The sequence below is a fragment of the Corvus cornix genome, chromosome 3 (assembly GCF_000738735.6).
Source record: "Corvus cornix cornix isolate S_Up_H32 chromosome 3, ASM73873v5, whole genome shotgun sequence".
Lineage (NCBI taxonomy): Eukaryota > Metazoa > Chordata > Aves > Passeriformes > Corvidae > Corvus > Corvus cornix.
Window position 1 is genome coordinate 2,740,314 of NC_047056.1, and position 16,404 is coordinate 2,756,717.

Genomic DNA, 16,404 nt, shown 5'->3' on the forward strand with positions numbered 1-16,404 from the left:
TGGAAGTGCTAAAATGTCAGCGTTAAATACCACAAAAGCATCACAACGCAGTGGTGAGAGAAGCTACAAGTGCTCACCTACTGTAGCAAATTTAAGGGGCTTTGTGCATGTGACACTGCAAGATTTCACATAATTGACTGCAATCTTTTATATTCAAGCTTAGGTTTGAGCAAGGAGAAGAAAAAAATTAAAATAAATGGAAGATGGACCAAATGTTTAATGTACATTGCTTTAAGACAAAGACACAAACAAATACAGCCTCAGGACAGGTTTGCTGTCTTATTAAACAATTAAAGAAAGCACTGACTCCATGAGAATCTCACCACACTCTTTAAATGCAGCCCATGGTAAACCAGCACAGCTGATTGTTACTCTCCAGAACATATCCTAGAAAGAGGGTGATAATGGCAGGATTTGTACATTTTCACTCTTATGAGCATACTCACCTTTCTCCTACTAGGATTTTTTAATTTGGCATTAGCAGTATCACCTTGAAGGGAAATTGCTTGTCATAATTAGGCTTTCCTGGAAAAACCCAAACCCAAACCCAAACCCAAACCACAAAACCACCCTCACACGTGTAGTTATTTTGGCCATTCATCCCTTTATCACCTCCCCAAACTGCTAATTTGTAGAACTGTGAAGAGGCCACTAGGCTTTATTTAACCTGTCTAAATGGAAGCTCGGTTTTTTGGGAGGGTTGCTAACTGGGTGATGATAAGCCGGGAAAAAGAAAAAAAGCCCCATCTCCAGTTCAGCCCAACAGGAAAAGAGCATTTCTTAGTCCCACCCACAAAACACGTGAATGTGCTATTTATAGGGCCAAAGGCTCTAGAATCAAGTTCTAATCTGCTTAGAGTTTTTCTTAGGTAAAGCTCTTGGTCTTCATTAATTTTTAAAAATATGTGTGTGTGAATTTTGTGTTTTAAAGTGTCTGGAACCAAGTGATAAAAAAATTGCTGGTGACATTTACACACTTTTTTTGTGGGCCTACTACTTATGGTTGTTTATTAATATTTATCAAGATCTGGATTTAAAGTATAAACTTATTCTTCAGGAATGGCCTGGTGTGTGCAGGAACTTCTCTTTTTAGTAGGGTTTTTTTTTTTTTTTTTGTATGAGTCATATGACTAGTTTCTCTTACCTTCCTGAGTGGTTGTCTTTGAGGGTTTTAACTCTTTTAATGATTGATAAAAGCTTGAAAATCTTTAACTTTGCATCTATTCTCTCATAAAAAAAAAAAAATCCAAACAAAACAGCCACACAAACCCACAGGTATTTTCCATGACTTGTAGGAGATAAGCCTTAAACCCTCCCATAACACAGGATAATATTGAATTGCAAAAGTTGTGATAGAGCTGCAAGATATTAAGGATGGCTCAGACTTGGGATACTCTTGGACCTGGATGAAGTTAAAGCGGTAAAGTTGCTTGTTTTGGTTTTGGGTTTTTTTTTTATTAGCAAAAGGAAATCTTCATTTAAAAACTGAGGATCTTAAACCCCAGTTACCTCTGCAGGTGTCTGTGTTGTAGGAGTCAAAGGGATAGGTCACATAGCCCAATTTATTTTCAAAACCAGTAACTGATTGCATTTTGTGGCTGTATTCATTAACAGGTGCTTGTGCATCTATTTTCACTTTTAGTTTGGCTATTAGCTTGTAATGGCTATTTTTGAAATAGCATTTTCCTGATTACTTCATTATTCCTCAGAACTCCATGAACTTGTTCTCTTTTTTGTGATCTTATCTTTGCTCATGAATAAAATGTGTGAAATGAGGTCAAAACAACTCATATTTATGAGCTGCAAAGTTTTGTATTGAACCCTAGCCTTTAATGACATCAATGTATCCCACTAACTTCTGATGTTAAAGTGTTCTCAGTGGTTTTGTGGGGACAAAAGGAGCTCCAGTTCTTACATAATTGAAAACAAAACAAAAATAGGAATATCTAATCCGTTTTGCTCCTTCAGGATCATGTCTTTTACTATTTATTCATACTTAACCTGTTTGGTTTCTTTTTTCCTGCACAAATCATCTGATTTGTTTCACTTCCTTATTCTGGTGAAACTTTGTGGGCAGGGAAAGAGCTTGGAAGCAGGAAGCCCTTTGATCATGCTTTCATTTCAGTTTAATCATGTGGATACCTCTTTGCAACAGCTGAGCAAAAAAGTTTTCTCCTTAAATAGATGCCTCTGATTCCCAGGCAACTGTTTAGAGGTAACTTTCTCCTGGAAAGATCCTTTACCCAGGTAACACATAACACTGATAATGGTGATGGTTTCTTTGATGCTGAACTGGGCATCTGTGGTTGCTTTCTTAAATAAACCAAACAACCCCAACACCACCCTCCTAGAGTCTGTTTTGACAACTGTTGCAAAGGGGAAAAACTCTACAAAATGCTTTATGGAAATTTTGACTTTGTTCCCTTTATGGGTGAGCTTTCTGCTGGCAATTCTTCAGCTGGTCTTTTCAGTAATGATAAAACCACAGAGCCTGCAAGGCTGACGAAGCAGAAAGGGTTCTTACACATAAAGACTTCATTTACTGATGGCAATACATAAGCTTTGCAGTCGTAATCCGTGTTACTACTTTTAAATTCACTTGCAAATTATGTGGTTGCTGATGTTTTGGGTTTTGATTTTCTTTTAAAAAAGAGATGAGTACTTTTTTTAAAAAATGGGCTTAAACTTTTAAGTTTTATACCCCCTTTTTCGGAAAAGGGCTTGTGGCCATGGTGTGGTGGTCCCCCGGGAGCTCTGCCTAGGTGTTTCGTACCTGGGTGAACGGACCCTATTGATAAAGCAAAGCTTGCATAAAATGGTGGCTTGTGATCAAAGCTGTGCCCTGGGGTCCTGGGGAATTAAAACTCACCTCACAGTGTCCTTCACTGCCAATTTATAAGGTGATGAGGCTGATTAGCTCTTGGGTCAGCTGCATCTCTCGTCTGTCCCTGCCTGGAACCAGCCTGAGGTGGCCATAGCCTCTTCCGCTGTGCTGTTTTGGAGTGAGTACCTGTGTTTCTTGGTGCAGATTGTTACCTTTGACTTCTGCCAGGAAGATCCTGAGGGAAAACTGAAGTGGCCTGACTGAGGCGTGGCACCATGACAGCTCTGTGACTTTGCTGCACCTCCTGAAAGCGCCTGCTGCACCTCAAATCCTGTCAGCTGAGATTTTGTTCTCTTTTTTACCTCAGGCAGGAGACCGTCTGATCTCCTACTTCTCTATGCACTAGATAATTTTAAAAAGTTCCTCCCTTGCAAAGCGCAGCCTCAGAAGCGGGAGAGCGGGAAAACCTGGGGCTGAGGCAGCTTCGCGGACGCCATCTCCCCCTGCTCTTCCGTCCCTCATGATCTCCCTGCTCCATCTCCCTCCTCCTCCTCCGTTCTCCGTAATCGCCCTGCTGCTCTGTCTCCCCTCTCCCTGCCCCCGAAGCGAGGAGCCGGAGCGCCCGAGACACAGCCACTTTCCGGGGGCCATCTTCCCGCTACGCGCCTCTGAGGGGGGGCGGTGGCGGCGGCGCCTCAGGGCGGGGCTGAGGGGAGGCGGGAAAGGGCGCGCGCCCGCCCCCCCCGCGCTGAGGGCCGTGAGGAGGCGGCCGCCGCGGGAGTCCCTTGTCCCGGCCCTGCCCGGTCCCCGCCCCGGGTTTCCCCGCGGGAAGACGGCGTCCAGCCACGTTCTCCTCCCTCCTCCTGCTGCTGCTGCGGAAGTGCCCGGCTGGGAAGTTTGCGGCCGGCGGCGGGGGGAGGCCGAGGGGGCTCTGTGGAGGTGGGTGAGGGGGAGCGGGCTGAGGGGCATCGCCCCGTCCCTGTTCCGTGCCTGTGGGCAAAGCACATAGAGGGGTATTGTACCTGCCGGTAACTATTTTTCAACAAACTTTCTCTTGGTTTTCTGCTCGCTCAAGGTACGATGCCGCCCAAAGGTCCCGGCAGAGGCAAGCTGCCAGTCCCGCTCCCTAAAGACATGATCCTGAAAGACACCGAAGGAAAAACCTGGAGGCTGGGCAGTCAGATCGGCCAGGGAGGATTTGGCTTGATCTATTTAGGTAAAATACCGCTGATAATTAAGAGGGTGACTTGCAAATTGCTTTGTAACTTTCTGAGCTGGATAAGGCAGTAACTTTAAAAAAAGTTACTCTTGTTTACATGCCGGTGGTGATCCTTGTCCAGGAGTGGTTTTCTGAGCTGGTGTTCCCGTTCCATTCCTGCTTACGATGCAGCGTGTTCTCCATGGCCTGTCCAGCTCATTTTGCTGGATACTAATGCACTTTTCTGTGGATCTTGAGTGGGGGGGCAACCAAGGTGCCACTGTGTCAAAGACCACCGAAGAGCACTGCCAGGTGATGCTTTTCAAAGGAAAAGTGCTTTTCTTAGCCACGGTTTTGGCCTTATGCCAGCCTAATGCTCTGTAGCCCTCTTTCAGTTTCTGGTTATTGTAAGTATTATTTTCTGGCCAAGAGTAAATCAGTTTTCATCCAGGAAACAAAACAGTAACAGTACTTAGCTGGGTGCTGCCTCTGAATTCACATCTTTTCAGCAGAGGTGGAAGTGGTGTTTGGTATTTGCTCTGGCCTAGATAAGTTTCTGTGTTTCCTTCAAAAGAAGCTGCTGCATTTCAGTCAGTCTGTGCTCTGTGAGGAGTGAATAGTTCTGAAAGGCAGTTTGTAAAGCATTCTGGGTCACTGCAGAGGGTGTAATGTATGTTAGTGTTGCTGGGCTCTGTGAAAGAGCAAATCCTGTGTTCAAGGCAATATGAGCTCGGGTGGTTTGGTTTTTCTTTTTTTCATGGCACAAAGTGTCTGGTTGGAACTAAACTGAGCTTGTATTGAGGAGTAAAGAATTATCTAGAAGCAGTTTACTACGTTGTCTCTGGAGCCTAACATGATCTTTTTAAGTTAGAGTAGTATTAACTCTGGAATATTAAGGCATAAAACTTAAGCAAGTCGTTCCTATACCCAGACCAGCTTCCTTTGATGCAGAAATCAGCTATACATCCAGTAGCAGTACATCCAAGAGCTTCCTGTAGTGAAGTTTCTGGTTTGGTTTTCTCTGGAATTTCAGTAGTTCACACTATTCCTCACTGCTCTGCAGACAGAACCAGTGGCAATATAGGGGTTTCAGCTAACTGCAGATACAGAGGAGTGGAAGGGTAGGACACGTATTGGAGTATTTACCTTCTTTTTCCTTTTGATATATCTTAGTATTATGATACATCCTTTTGATATATCTTATTACCTTATTATGAACCATTAGTTGGTTACATTTGAGAGATGCTGTGTGTTGGGCACATGAGAGATGTTACCATGAGAAAATAGACCTTAGCATGAGCTAAAAAATGAAGGTGTCTCTGGGTACTGCCATTCAAAGGTAAAGGACAGGAAGATGGGAACCTGCAGAAGTCTCCCACAGACAGAAGGGTGTGAGGGAGCTGGGGATGGAGTGCAGAAAGCAAGGCTGTAGTGGGTGTAGCTCTCCAAGTGTAAGACAAGTAATGTTGTGTTCCTGAATCACTCAGAATACAGCTCTGTCATTTCCTGCTGCAGCCAAATTCCTGCTGCAGCCAAATCACACTGGACCTTGAGGGTGGTTTAGGATGTGGGATTCAGACAGTTCCATGCAGATTTGAGTTTTCTGCCTGATCACAGAGACCACCAAGGTGGTTTCTTATATTGAGGTGTTTGTTGCAGTTTGGCTCCCACTGAACTGAGGTGGAGAGCAGTCAGTGGATTAGAATGAGAATACAATCAGGGACTGTTGGTGTTGCTATTCTCTGTTTTTTTGTAAGTGACAGCATGGCTGAGGAAAGGCAGCTGCCACTTTTGTAGTGGTATTTGTGTGTTCATTTAATCCCTTCTTTCAGGAGGAACAGTGAATGCTACCTGCAGCACTGAACTGAAGGCTCAATTCCCCTTGTAGCTCATCAATTAAAGAGGAAAGGGACATTTATCCCTGAGTATTGACACTGAAGCTTGCTTTTTTTTTTGTCCACCTCTTGATCTCTGATGTTTTTATATTCAGCAGCTTTTTGGGGGCTTGATGCTACAAAATTCAGCTGTCTTTGAGAACCAAGGGGAGTGAAGTAGATGACAAGTTTTTGAGATTAAGGTACAGGTGCTTGTAGACACCTGTTTTCTCTGAGCTGTTCAGACTTGGGTTTAGAACATCTAGAAAAAGGTGTGAGAGGACCACTGACTTTCAGAGAGGAGCTCACCCAGAAAGAGCTGTAGAGAGGTGGGAGACTGGAGAGTGGAGATAGGTTCGATTGCCTGCCAGGTATGAAGAGCACAGCCCTTTTATGAAAGTAAAGGTTAACTTTGCCAGCTATATCTTTTAATAAGTATTTTTACAGTAGCAGTGTAAAGATTTTGATGTGGTTGTTATAGCTTAATTTCCCATTAAGGGTATTCCATACTCCATTAATCTATAACAATGTTCTTGAGAAATTTTACGGCATCTCTGCAAAATATATTTACTAGGGGTGCATTTTGTGGAAGAAGGTTCTGTTCACTAAATCCAAGCTGCTGAAAGCCATTTACTGACCCTGAGTCCTGGGATGCAAATATAGGGCTTCTGAACTTCTAATTATGTGCATGAAAGTTACCACCATCTTCATGTTCTGTCCTGCCTCACAAATGCTTTCCCTTGTTTTCTGGTTAGTCTTACTCTTTCCAATCTGTGCCAACTTATTTACTTCTTTGTTGACTTGTTCCTTCCCTTGCCTTTTCACTTTGGTCTCAGCCAGAGCAAATCCAGCAGCAGAAGGCTTGCAAACACTGATTCCTCCCAGCTAAGGAAAAAGTCACAGAAGCCCTATAGAGATGTCCTCTCAAGCACTGTTTTTGCCATAGCAAGAGCAACGTGGCTCATAAATAGGAATTAACTATGCTATTGTACATTGGAAGTTTTATTTTTGTGTTACTGGTGCTGATTTGCTCTCAGGCACCTCAGGTAGAGCTGTTATCCCTTTGATAAGGGGAGCAGAGTGAAGAGCAGCTGAGGAAGGCTGTAACATTGGTGCTCTCACAACTGGTTTGTAGCCCTGTGGAGAACAGTGGAAAATGAAGCGAGTTGAGGAGCCTTACGTTCTCTCATTTATCTCTCTGATCACAGCCAGTAATTAACACCAGTCTTTATATAAATCATTCTCTAGTCCTGCTGCAAGCACTCTATTAATGTACAATTTGGACTGAAAATTTAAATGCAGAAAGGTCACACAATGTTTTGTTAAGATTCCTCTGTCACAGTGAGAACTGCTACATACAGCACTATCTACTTGCTGGCTTCTTTCTCATGGAAAGGGATGGTTCTGAAAAACAGAAATTTTTTTTACATTTACGTACAAATGTTTGTTAGATGGTGTCTTTTACAGTAGAACTTAGCACATTGTAAATGTGTTTTAATTTTATGAAGCTCAGGAAAATAAGTATCGATAAAGTCGTCATTGAATTCTGCCCTGCTTGGGGATCAGCATAGCCAGTGCACTATCCTTTTGAATTTTTCCTCACATTTTCAAGGAAGAGGGAAAGAATTTCTTCCTGAGCAGTAAATAGTGATTAAATGGGTGAATATTGTCTTTTAATACTAGCAGTACAGTGAGCCCTGCTACTGGTGGAGGTAAAGACAAAGTCTGGCGTGGCCTGTTCTTTTAAGCTTCGATCCTAGTGCAATCTAACTGTTGGTATTCAGGGAATCAGGCTGAGGTGTGAAAGAGTTTGTTTCTGTTTCAGACTAATTTTCATAGATAATTTGTGTAGTTGTGAGCGGGGGGGTACCTCTGTCAAGGGAAGAGAAGCACTGATGGAAGCGCTCTTGGTCCTACTGTTCATTCCTTGGTTTGCTTAGGAATCTGCTTTAGCAATTGGTTCTGGAGAAACAAAGTCCTCCAGGAGTTGCTTAAATTAAAATAATGCAGCAAATGAATTAAAAATGCAGTAAAATGATACTGAAATATAAATACAGCATGATTTTTATTAGTTCAATGGAAAGAAGAATTTTAATTAAGGAAGCCCTATAACTAAAAGCACTAGCAGGTAGCTCAGGATAGGGATGGATTTTCCTTAACTTCAAGATGTTAAAATGCGTTGTACTTGCAGGTGTGAGTGAACCTTAGCGTGAAAATAAATTTGTTGGTAGACAAACACCCCTTCAGGAAGGGTCTTTTTGTCTAGTCACTGACATTAAACTGTACAAATAGAGATACTGCAAGCACCCTGTTTGTAGGCAAACTAAATTACATGTTTAGCCTGATTTTGCTACTCAGAGGTTACTTAGGGCTGACTGCATGGTACAGGATCTGCACCATCAGTCAAAGAGAAAATACTCCTTACCTTTGCTAGTTCTTGCTGATGAGTGTTTCCTCTGCAATCCTCCCTCTTTCTTTTTTGGTCCTCTGTAAGCTGACAGTCTTAACTTGGAAAGTGTAATTCATTTTGCACAGTAGTCTAAAGCCTGTTAAAAAGCCTGCAGAGATCATTACTGTTACACTGTAGAGTTCTGCCACATCATGTGTTGGGGATTCTCTTTCCATATATTCTGAGTAATGCTGGGGGTCGGGAGAGCAAAAAACTTTATTTTTTATTTATTTTCAGTGGGGGATGTAGGAGGAGCTTTGGAGGACGGCTAAGGTACCTGTTGCCTTGCAGAGGGCACTCCTTCAGTTGTCTTTGGCACCTGTACCCTACTGAAACTGGCATTGTATCTTCTAAGTGGGCACCATGTCAGACCAGCAGATGGGCTGCAGCAGAATCTTGCCAGAAAACAGTCTGTGCATCAAGTTTTAAATATTAGAGGCCTGGGCTCCCATCTGAGAGTGCTGTAAGAGCAGGCCATGCAAAGCTTTTCTGCCTGGGGTTAAAGGATGTGTCATCCTTATTCCAGCTTAGCGTAATTAACTTTGAAAGTCAAACAATTGGCTTCCATTGCTGTGGAATACAAAAACTTTGGCTCTGGTGAGCCACGATTAAGGTTTCACGGAAACATGAGTAAGAAATGTAGTGAAATTTCCTACCTGTTCTTAAGTTGGAGGCATTTGGAGTTACCTGCGAAGCAGTGGAGCAGTTGAACACTATTTTGTCCCAAAATCAGTTTGGTTTGGTCTGGTGGAAGATGGGCCTTATGGAGGGTTATGTACCTGTTATCTGTATAAAACCCCTCTACATTCTTAGAGCTACTTGGAAGAAGAATCTAGAATAAAACTTGTTCAAATATACTGCTCAGAAAAGTCTGTCCAGGAAATGATGCTGCATCTATAAAGTAATAGAAGCAGATTGTCCTTTGGCTGCATCAAAAGTGGAGTGTGAACACCCTTCAAACACTGAATGTTTCAGTTTTTGGGAAATAATTGGATATTGCAGTGGGAGGGGGAGGCAATGTGCTTTGTTTGCCTGTAAACATTTGCCTTAGCACCTTCCTGATGTAGGAAATGGTTGAAGTTGTGTTTAATAGCAAATGCTACTTTTTATTTACTTGTGTACGTTTTGTTTTCAGTAGTTCTATTGCTGCAGCTTGGATCCTTTTTTTATTGCTAGATGCTCTGAGCAACATTTCTCCCATTTGTTACCCATTGTATTTAACAGGTCTTGCCTTGACTTAAACAGGGTCAGAACTTTCCCAGCTTTTTTTATGGGTAGCCTGTGACCTCAAAAATGTGATATTTTTGAGATTAGTTTTGATTTCTGCAAAAACTAAGTTGATATATCACTTTTCAGGATTAGCTAATGAGTGGAACAAAGCAAAAATAAAATAGTAGCAGCTAAAGAACTTCTGAAAATACTTTTATTCATGTTTCCCAAACAAATATATCCTCAAAATATCCAGCAGTGGCAAAGACACCAGCTGTGGACAGGAACAGGGATGTTCTTCCAAACTGCCAAATTAATGCTGTTTTCTTTTCCACTGTGTAAACTTTGTCAACAAAACTGGTTCTGTGAGAGCCATTGAAAATATTTCACCATATTCCAAATGTGGCTGCCACAAATTAACTGCTAAAACTACAACAAGCACGTTTGAACTGGCAAAGGGAATTGGCACGTTCCTCTGTCAGGCTGCAGTTGTGCTGTGTGGTTGTAGGAAATGGCAGTTCAGCCACAAACACCCTTTTGTTACCATGGCTTGTTAACATTTAGAGAGCTCCTTTAATTAAAGTGGTGGCACTCAGCAACAAAAGGGATGAAATTCATGGTTAAAGTGGATGATGAGGCCTTAACTGCTGTGCTGGGTGAAACCAGGGAATTCTGGACATGGTAAGGTAAGTTACTTGTGCAGGCACTGCACTTGGAAATTATGGCCTAGGATGTGAATCTTACTGCACTGCTTCATTTCAGAGGGCATTTTGAAGCTGTGTGCTCCTCACTGGTATGGTAGCTGTGACTGTGGGATGAAGGGGAGGAAGGGAAAGCAGAGCTGTGCCCTTTGCCCTCTGCAAATGTTTTGTGAGACTCCTCTTGGCACGAGGTGAAAACTGCCACAGCCTGCTCCACAGCTTCATCCTGCACCAGCGCTCCCAGTTATGCAGCCAATGGTTTTGGTTGTGTGCCTGCATCAACACCCCCCTCCCCAAATATCAGGAGTTGTGCATCTCTAGTTGGTAAAAGCAGCATAACCTGGGAACTCATACCCTTGTTATGCTATTTTAAGGTTTTTTTGCAAACATAATCTCACCATATAGTGCTCCTGGTACTCTCTGTGAGTACTTATCTGCCATCAGAGACCTCCTGCCTATCAGCAGTGCTCTCCTGCAGAGTCTCTGCTCACTGTCCTGCAGTCTAGCATTTAACTGATTGTAATATTATAAATAGCCATGTGCTACCACACAGAACGAGGCTAGCACATGGCTAATTACGAGTATACAGTAATTAACTATGAGCTAAACTCGCAGGAGAGTATGTGGTGGTGGTCTATGAGGTATGTAATCAGACTGTTTGTTAAACCTTGGGAGCCTTTCCAGTCTGTTAAGTAGCTATACATAGTAATGAGACAATTTTTAAAAAACCATTTATGTTTATTTATGGACAAAAAAATTGTCTGTCTTTTTTCTGAGCTGCGACTGGAGTATTGCTGGTAGAGATCTGAATGGTAATTAAAGTGATGTAACAAAAGGTGCACATAAAACTTCTGCTTATCTGTATGGATGACACTGATTGTCCCAGCATTACCTGTGTAAGAAGTTCGTGTTATTCACTGGGACTGATGTGCCTTGTTCCATGTATGTGCCATAAAACGAATACCTTTTCTTCTTTTGTAGTCTTGATTGTAACTCGTTTTGTGGGGCACCTGTTTCAGTATCTTGTTGAGCTTTGATTTTTCTCCCTTTTCACTTTGTAACCATTGCCAGTTACGTTTGGGTTTATTTTCCTTCAGGATGTTCTTTCGGTGTGACTCCAAAAGCATCCAAGCCAGCACAGTGTAAGAGCCACAGGGGCAAAGCCCTTTCGCTGGGCTACCTCCTGTTAATTGCTCTTCATTACCCTGACAGCTGTTACTGTGTTCCAGATTATCATGAATGAGGCCTCTCTTTATAAAATGTCAAGAAGTCTACAGGGAAGTTAGATCAGACTCTTTCAAATACATTTAAATTTGATACTTCTCTACACCTATCAACCCCCTCTATTCAGTAACTTGGTATTGAATTACATTTTCTTATCCAGAGGTTCTTTTCTGATCTCTGCTAGTAAAGGGAGCACATAAAATTCTGTTTGGGTAATGTTGTTGAATGCAGTGAAAACATATGGGATGTTCTCCTTTCAACTAATGTCTTCTATTAACACATATTCTATATGTGGCAGAGAAAAATAAAAGACATAAACGCCTGTGCCTTAATTCCCACTTCAGTACAACAATATGGTAAGAATCTCAAAGTGTACCAAAATTTCCCTTCTAGTAGTTTTGTGTTCTGAATGTGACTGTTACTTATGTGAGTTTATGGATAGTTCTTCACACCTTCCAGAGCTACTGTTTTAATATTTAAATTTTATTTTAATGTGTTATTGGCACAGCAGCATTCACATGGGGAAGTGTCAGTGGGGAGCCTGTGGGTGTTTGGGGTATGTACACTGCCAGATTCAACCCACATGCTGAACAGAATTGAAGGAAGATGGCAGCTGAAGGAGTCTGTTCATTGTAAAAGTATTTTTATGCCCTGACCATCAAAAAAAGTAAGCTTGGATGGTTTGATTAGATCCAAGTTTACTTGATTTTTATTATGTGGATAAAAGTGGTCTATTTTTGTGTGTGCTGATGGTTGAAGTGTTTCACACCTGGACTGTTGTTGGTATTTGATCATTATCAGAAGTTTGAAAGGGACACTTATTTCCTAGGAACTGTATTCTTTTTACCTTTTTTCAGTGATGATTCTGAAAGATGATTTAGTCTCATTAAATTTTAATCCCAGTGTAGCTCCATGTAGCTTCAGTAGTATCAGAGAGAGCTGATAGTTCTCTCAGGGTCAGAAGAAAATAGGATTGCATTGTCTGTGCACAGAGGTTCTGTCTCCTGGGCTGTAATTGGCACATGTGGTCAATTATTGTTTTGAAATCTCTACTTGCACTGAGAGGCACAATCCCTCAGCTCCCCTTTAGGCAGGTGGTGGCTATCCCTAACTTAGGCCAGTGTCTAAATAGTGCCAGAATAGAAATCAAGTTCTAGGGCCAAATTAATTGTAATAGAGGAAAGCAGACAATCCTGTCTAGAGGCATAATGTAGGTCAGAACTTTTAAGTGGTGTCTTTGTCACGACAGTAGATTGACAGCAACCAAATACAGTGGTTTTCCAATTGGCTGGAATGACTTAAACAGCATCTGTCCTAATGGAATAGCTCATTGTGGTGCAAACGTGCACTGAGGACATCCTGCTTACTCCTTAATGAACATGCAGGGGGAGGCTTCTGAAAACGTGGCTTAAAATTGCTTCTCTACTTGTTGATTAAAACTTCTGTGTGTGTTGCTTTTGTTTTATATTTCTTTGAGCTTGGCGAAGCTCTGACCTTTAAAAGCAGGAATTCAGACTATCTTTTGTTGTGTATTTTTTGGTTGCCTGACTCAGTGTTAACACAGTCTTTATTTGCAGTTGCATTTTGCTGCATACAGCTTGATCTCCATCTCTTTGCAGCATCCTCTCAAACACAGGTTCCTGTAGAAGATGATGCAGTGCACGTCATTAAAGTGGTAATGTGTAGATCTCATTTCTAAATTATTGACTTGCATGCAGTTCTTCCTCTAAATTATCTATCCTTATTTTCAGCATTGGGTCTCTATTGCATGCTTGTGGCTTTTGGTTCTTTGGGTTTTTTATATCCTTTCCCTGCTTGGGGATATATTTGGCATTTCCATGACACATTTTTCCCTTGATTACAGCCCCTCAATGGTTTAGTAAGGAAAATTAGACTATGACCTGAAACACACCTGATCTATGATATTTCTGAAAATAGTGTCTTAAATAGTATCTGAAAGAATCTGTGTTGTTTATGAAAATGCATTGCCAAGCAACTTTTCTTTTTAGCTACCTACTAAAATTAAATTTCAGATGACATGGAATATGTGAGATGGGGAAAAAAGGGTTTAATTCTCTTGGTATTTCTTACATGCTTTTCTTAAGAAACTGTTGTCTTTCAATGCCTTTTATGGTACCAGTTTTATTTCTTTCTCAACAGGAATATCTTGAAAATGGCCCCTTATTTTCTGAGCTGAAGTTTTACCAGAGGGCTGCAAAACAAGAGCATAGTAAGTAATGTCTCAACGCTGATTCAGGTAGATGTAAGGACAAGTTTGGGTTTAACTACTTCTGTTAAGAACTGTTGCTTTAGAGCTTGAAAGCCAGCTCATTTATATACCCTGAACCAGTCCCAGTTGGTGCTGTGGTAATTCTGGATAGCTGTAGGATAGGTTTTGTTACTTGGGTGTTGTCCTTGTCCTTCCTGATCAGGAGGGAGACCAGAAGCCAAACAGCCAGAACAGGGCCCCATTTATTGTGTGCACAGCAATGACTGGACTCCAGAGACAGGCCAGCCTTAGGACAGAGAAAACACCCCAGACCTGGAGTTCTCAGCTGCCTTTAACCCAATGTTATGTTCTTCTTACTATTACAGTAAGAAAATGGATGAATCTCAAAAAAATAAGGTGTTTAGGAATTCCAGTGTTTTGGGGATCAGGCCTGGCTGAGTACAAGGGAAAAAGGTAATAAGATGAATGGTAATTAAGCCTCAATTTGACTGATGACCCATTTTCAAAAATGGAGATGAAGTCTTTTCAATCTGACACAAACTTGCAGTCATGTCTTAAAGGATTCCTCCCTTTTCCATATTCCTGATAGCTACAGGTTCATGGTCATGGAGAGACTGGGGCAAGACCTTCAAAGAATCTTTGAAGATTGTGGAAGCAGATTTAAGAAGGAGATTGTTCTGCAACTTGGGGCACGAATGGTACGCACAGAGAGAGGAAATTACTGTGGCTCAAATTTGCAGAGTTCAGCTAGAGAATAATCTTGCTAATACATCCTTTAGGTGGCTGCTGAGTTTAGAATTAAACGTGTAAATGCTATGTATTTTCTTACTTCTCTGGGTTTTTTTAGAAAAAAACAGTGTTGAGACCCCCTATAGACTGAAATTTGGTCAAACCAATTCTTTTCCTAATAGGTTAAAACACAGACCATCCACTTCAACGTGTGTGTCTAGACTGAGATGCGTAAGCCTATTCTCATGTTTCAACATGTATTGATTTTTTTTTTTCCAGTGTCTGAAGGGTATTGTATTAGACATCCATATTTGTCAAAGTTCACAACTGCATGCCTGAATGCCAAATTTTCAGTGTGTTTGCTGAACACACTGATCATACAGGCCAGGATTTGGCCAGTCTGCAAATACCAGTTTTGTTTTCAAATGGGTGTAGACTGGCACATTCCAACAGAAGATTACATATGTGCCCCTTTGTAACATGGTTTGTGTTGTGAAATACTGCTATTGCTGAGCAGAGGTACACAGAAAATGGAGTAGAGGCAATGGTCTTTAAGTTCTTCTAATGGTCTTCTTTAAGAGAAGAGGAACTCTTAGACTGGATACATCCAAAGCATCCTTTTAACCTAAACAATAATATTTTTTTAAAAATGAAGGGCTTTCATAGTCATGTAATTGATAAACTTGTAATACTCTTTGTGCTCTCCCAAGGTCAGGATTGGGTTGTTGTTTATATGAGTTGCCAAGTGCAAATGTGTTTTTTACTAATAATTAGAGCTATTTGTGCCTCAGTAAGGAGCTGGAGGTGTTGATGCAGGGGGGTTGTGACATGAAATGCATGCCATGTAATAACTGGCTGGATTAAATTTATGCCAGACCTTTAGAACTGACTGAATCTGATGTTTCTAAGTGTTTCTTGGTGTTCTCATCATCTCCTCTGGTGTTTATAAAGTCCTGGTTTCATTTTTGCTCTGTGATTTAGAAGCTGGTACTCACAGGCAGTTGGGATATCTCATGCAAAGTATGGCTTGTTCATGCTCTGCCATCATTAGTCCAAGCCAAATGTGTCAGCTCAGTCTGTGTAGCCCTTGATTCCCCTGTCCAACTGAGAAATATTTGGTAGCAGGGTTAGGGGCAGAATGGAGAAGATGATGATGTTTTCTGCTCTGTTCTAAACCCTTTCCTAGTTGGATACTTTGGAATACATACATGAAAATGAATATGTCCATGGTGACATTAAAGCAGCAAATCTTCTTCTGGGCTACAGCAATCCACACGAGGTAAGTGTGTTTACTTATCTGCACTTCAACTCTACTGTGTTTATAACCATTGGAAAGTTTTAAGTTAATATGTTCTGCTGCAATAATTCATATATTAAAAGGAGTTTATGCATGAACATTCACATCCCCTCACAACCGATCTGAGAGTGGCTCTGTGGCACTTAAGGGCTGAGAAAGAAGCAGGACACAGCTATGCTTTTCTGGCTCTCCCTGTGTTCTGCTGACTGGGATACCAGTATGGATGGGTAAACTAATGAAGAGGACCTAATTGCTGCTCTAGGTTATGCCAGTTAAAGGGTATCAGTAAAGATTAAGGATGTGCCCCATTGTATTTTCATTCTTGGAAGTTCTAGATTTCTAGTATTGCCTTGAATTGTTTCCATGCGCTTACTCTCCTGTCCTGCTCCTTGTAGTGGATATAACAGGTAAGTAGGATTAAAGTTGCTGTTCTCTAAAGTCAGCCTTGAAATGGAAGTGCTTGGGTGGAATATTTTGAAACAAATCTTTTGGTCCTGCCACATTCCACATGCTCTTCTGATGTCTTTTTTTTCTTTCTTCAGGTAATAAAATCTAAGTATGCTTTTTTAATTGGAAAAACATCCTTTAGGAGAAAAGGATGTCTCCAACTTCACTTAAATATAATTAGCTGTAAGCAATACTTCCTTCAATTGTGGTTTCTCTGCTGCA

General features: G+C 41.4%; 1 protein-coding gene across 4 annotated transcripts in view; it reads left to right on the plus strand.

The window, feature by feature from the left end:
• Nucleotides 1-3,571: 3,571 nt before the first annotated feature.
• VRK2 (VRK serine/threonine kinase 2) overlaps nt 3,572-16,404 on the plus strand; it is a 37,419-nt gene continuing 24,586 nt past the window's right edge. Inside the window, exons 1-7 of one of the 4 annotated variants that reach the window (XM_039567902.1) lie at nt 3,572-3,763; nt 3,900-4,040; nt 13,057-13,154; nt 13,640-13,709; nt 14,075-14,162; nt 14,299-14,407; nt 15,625-15,717. In XM_039567902.1, the coding sequence (XP_039423836.1) occupies nt 3,905-4,040; nt 13,057-13,154; nt 13,640-13,709; nt 14,075-14,162; nt 14,299-14,407; nt 15,625-15,717 (594 nt within the window). In that variant the 5' untranslated portion in view covers nt 3,572-3,763; nt 3,900-3,904. The remainder of the gene's footprint in view (nt 3,764-3,899; nt 4,041-13,056; nt 13,155-13,639; nt 13,710-14,074; nt 14,163-14,298; nt 14,408-15,624; nt 15,718-16,404) is intronic. The other 3 variants (XM_039567903.1, XM_039567900.1, XM_039567901.1) reach the window with 3 other exon arrangements.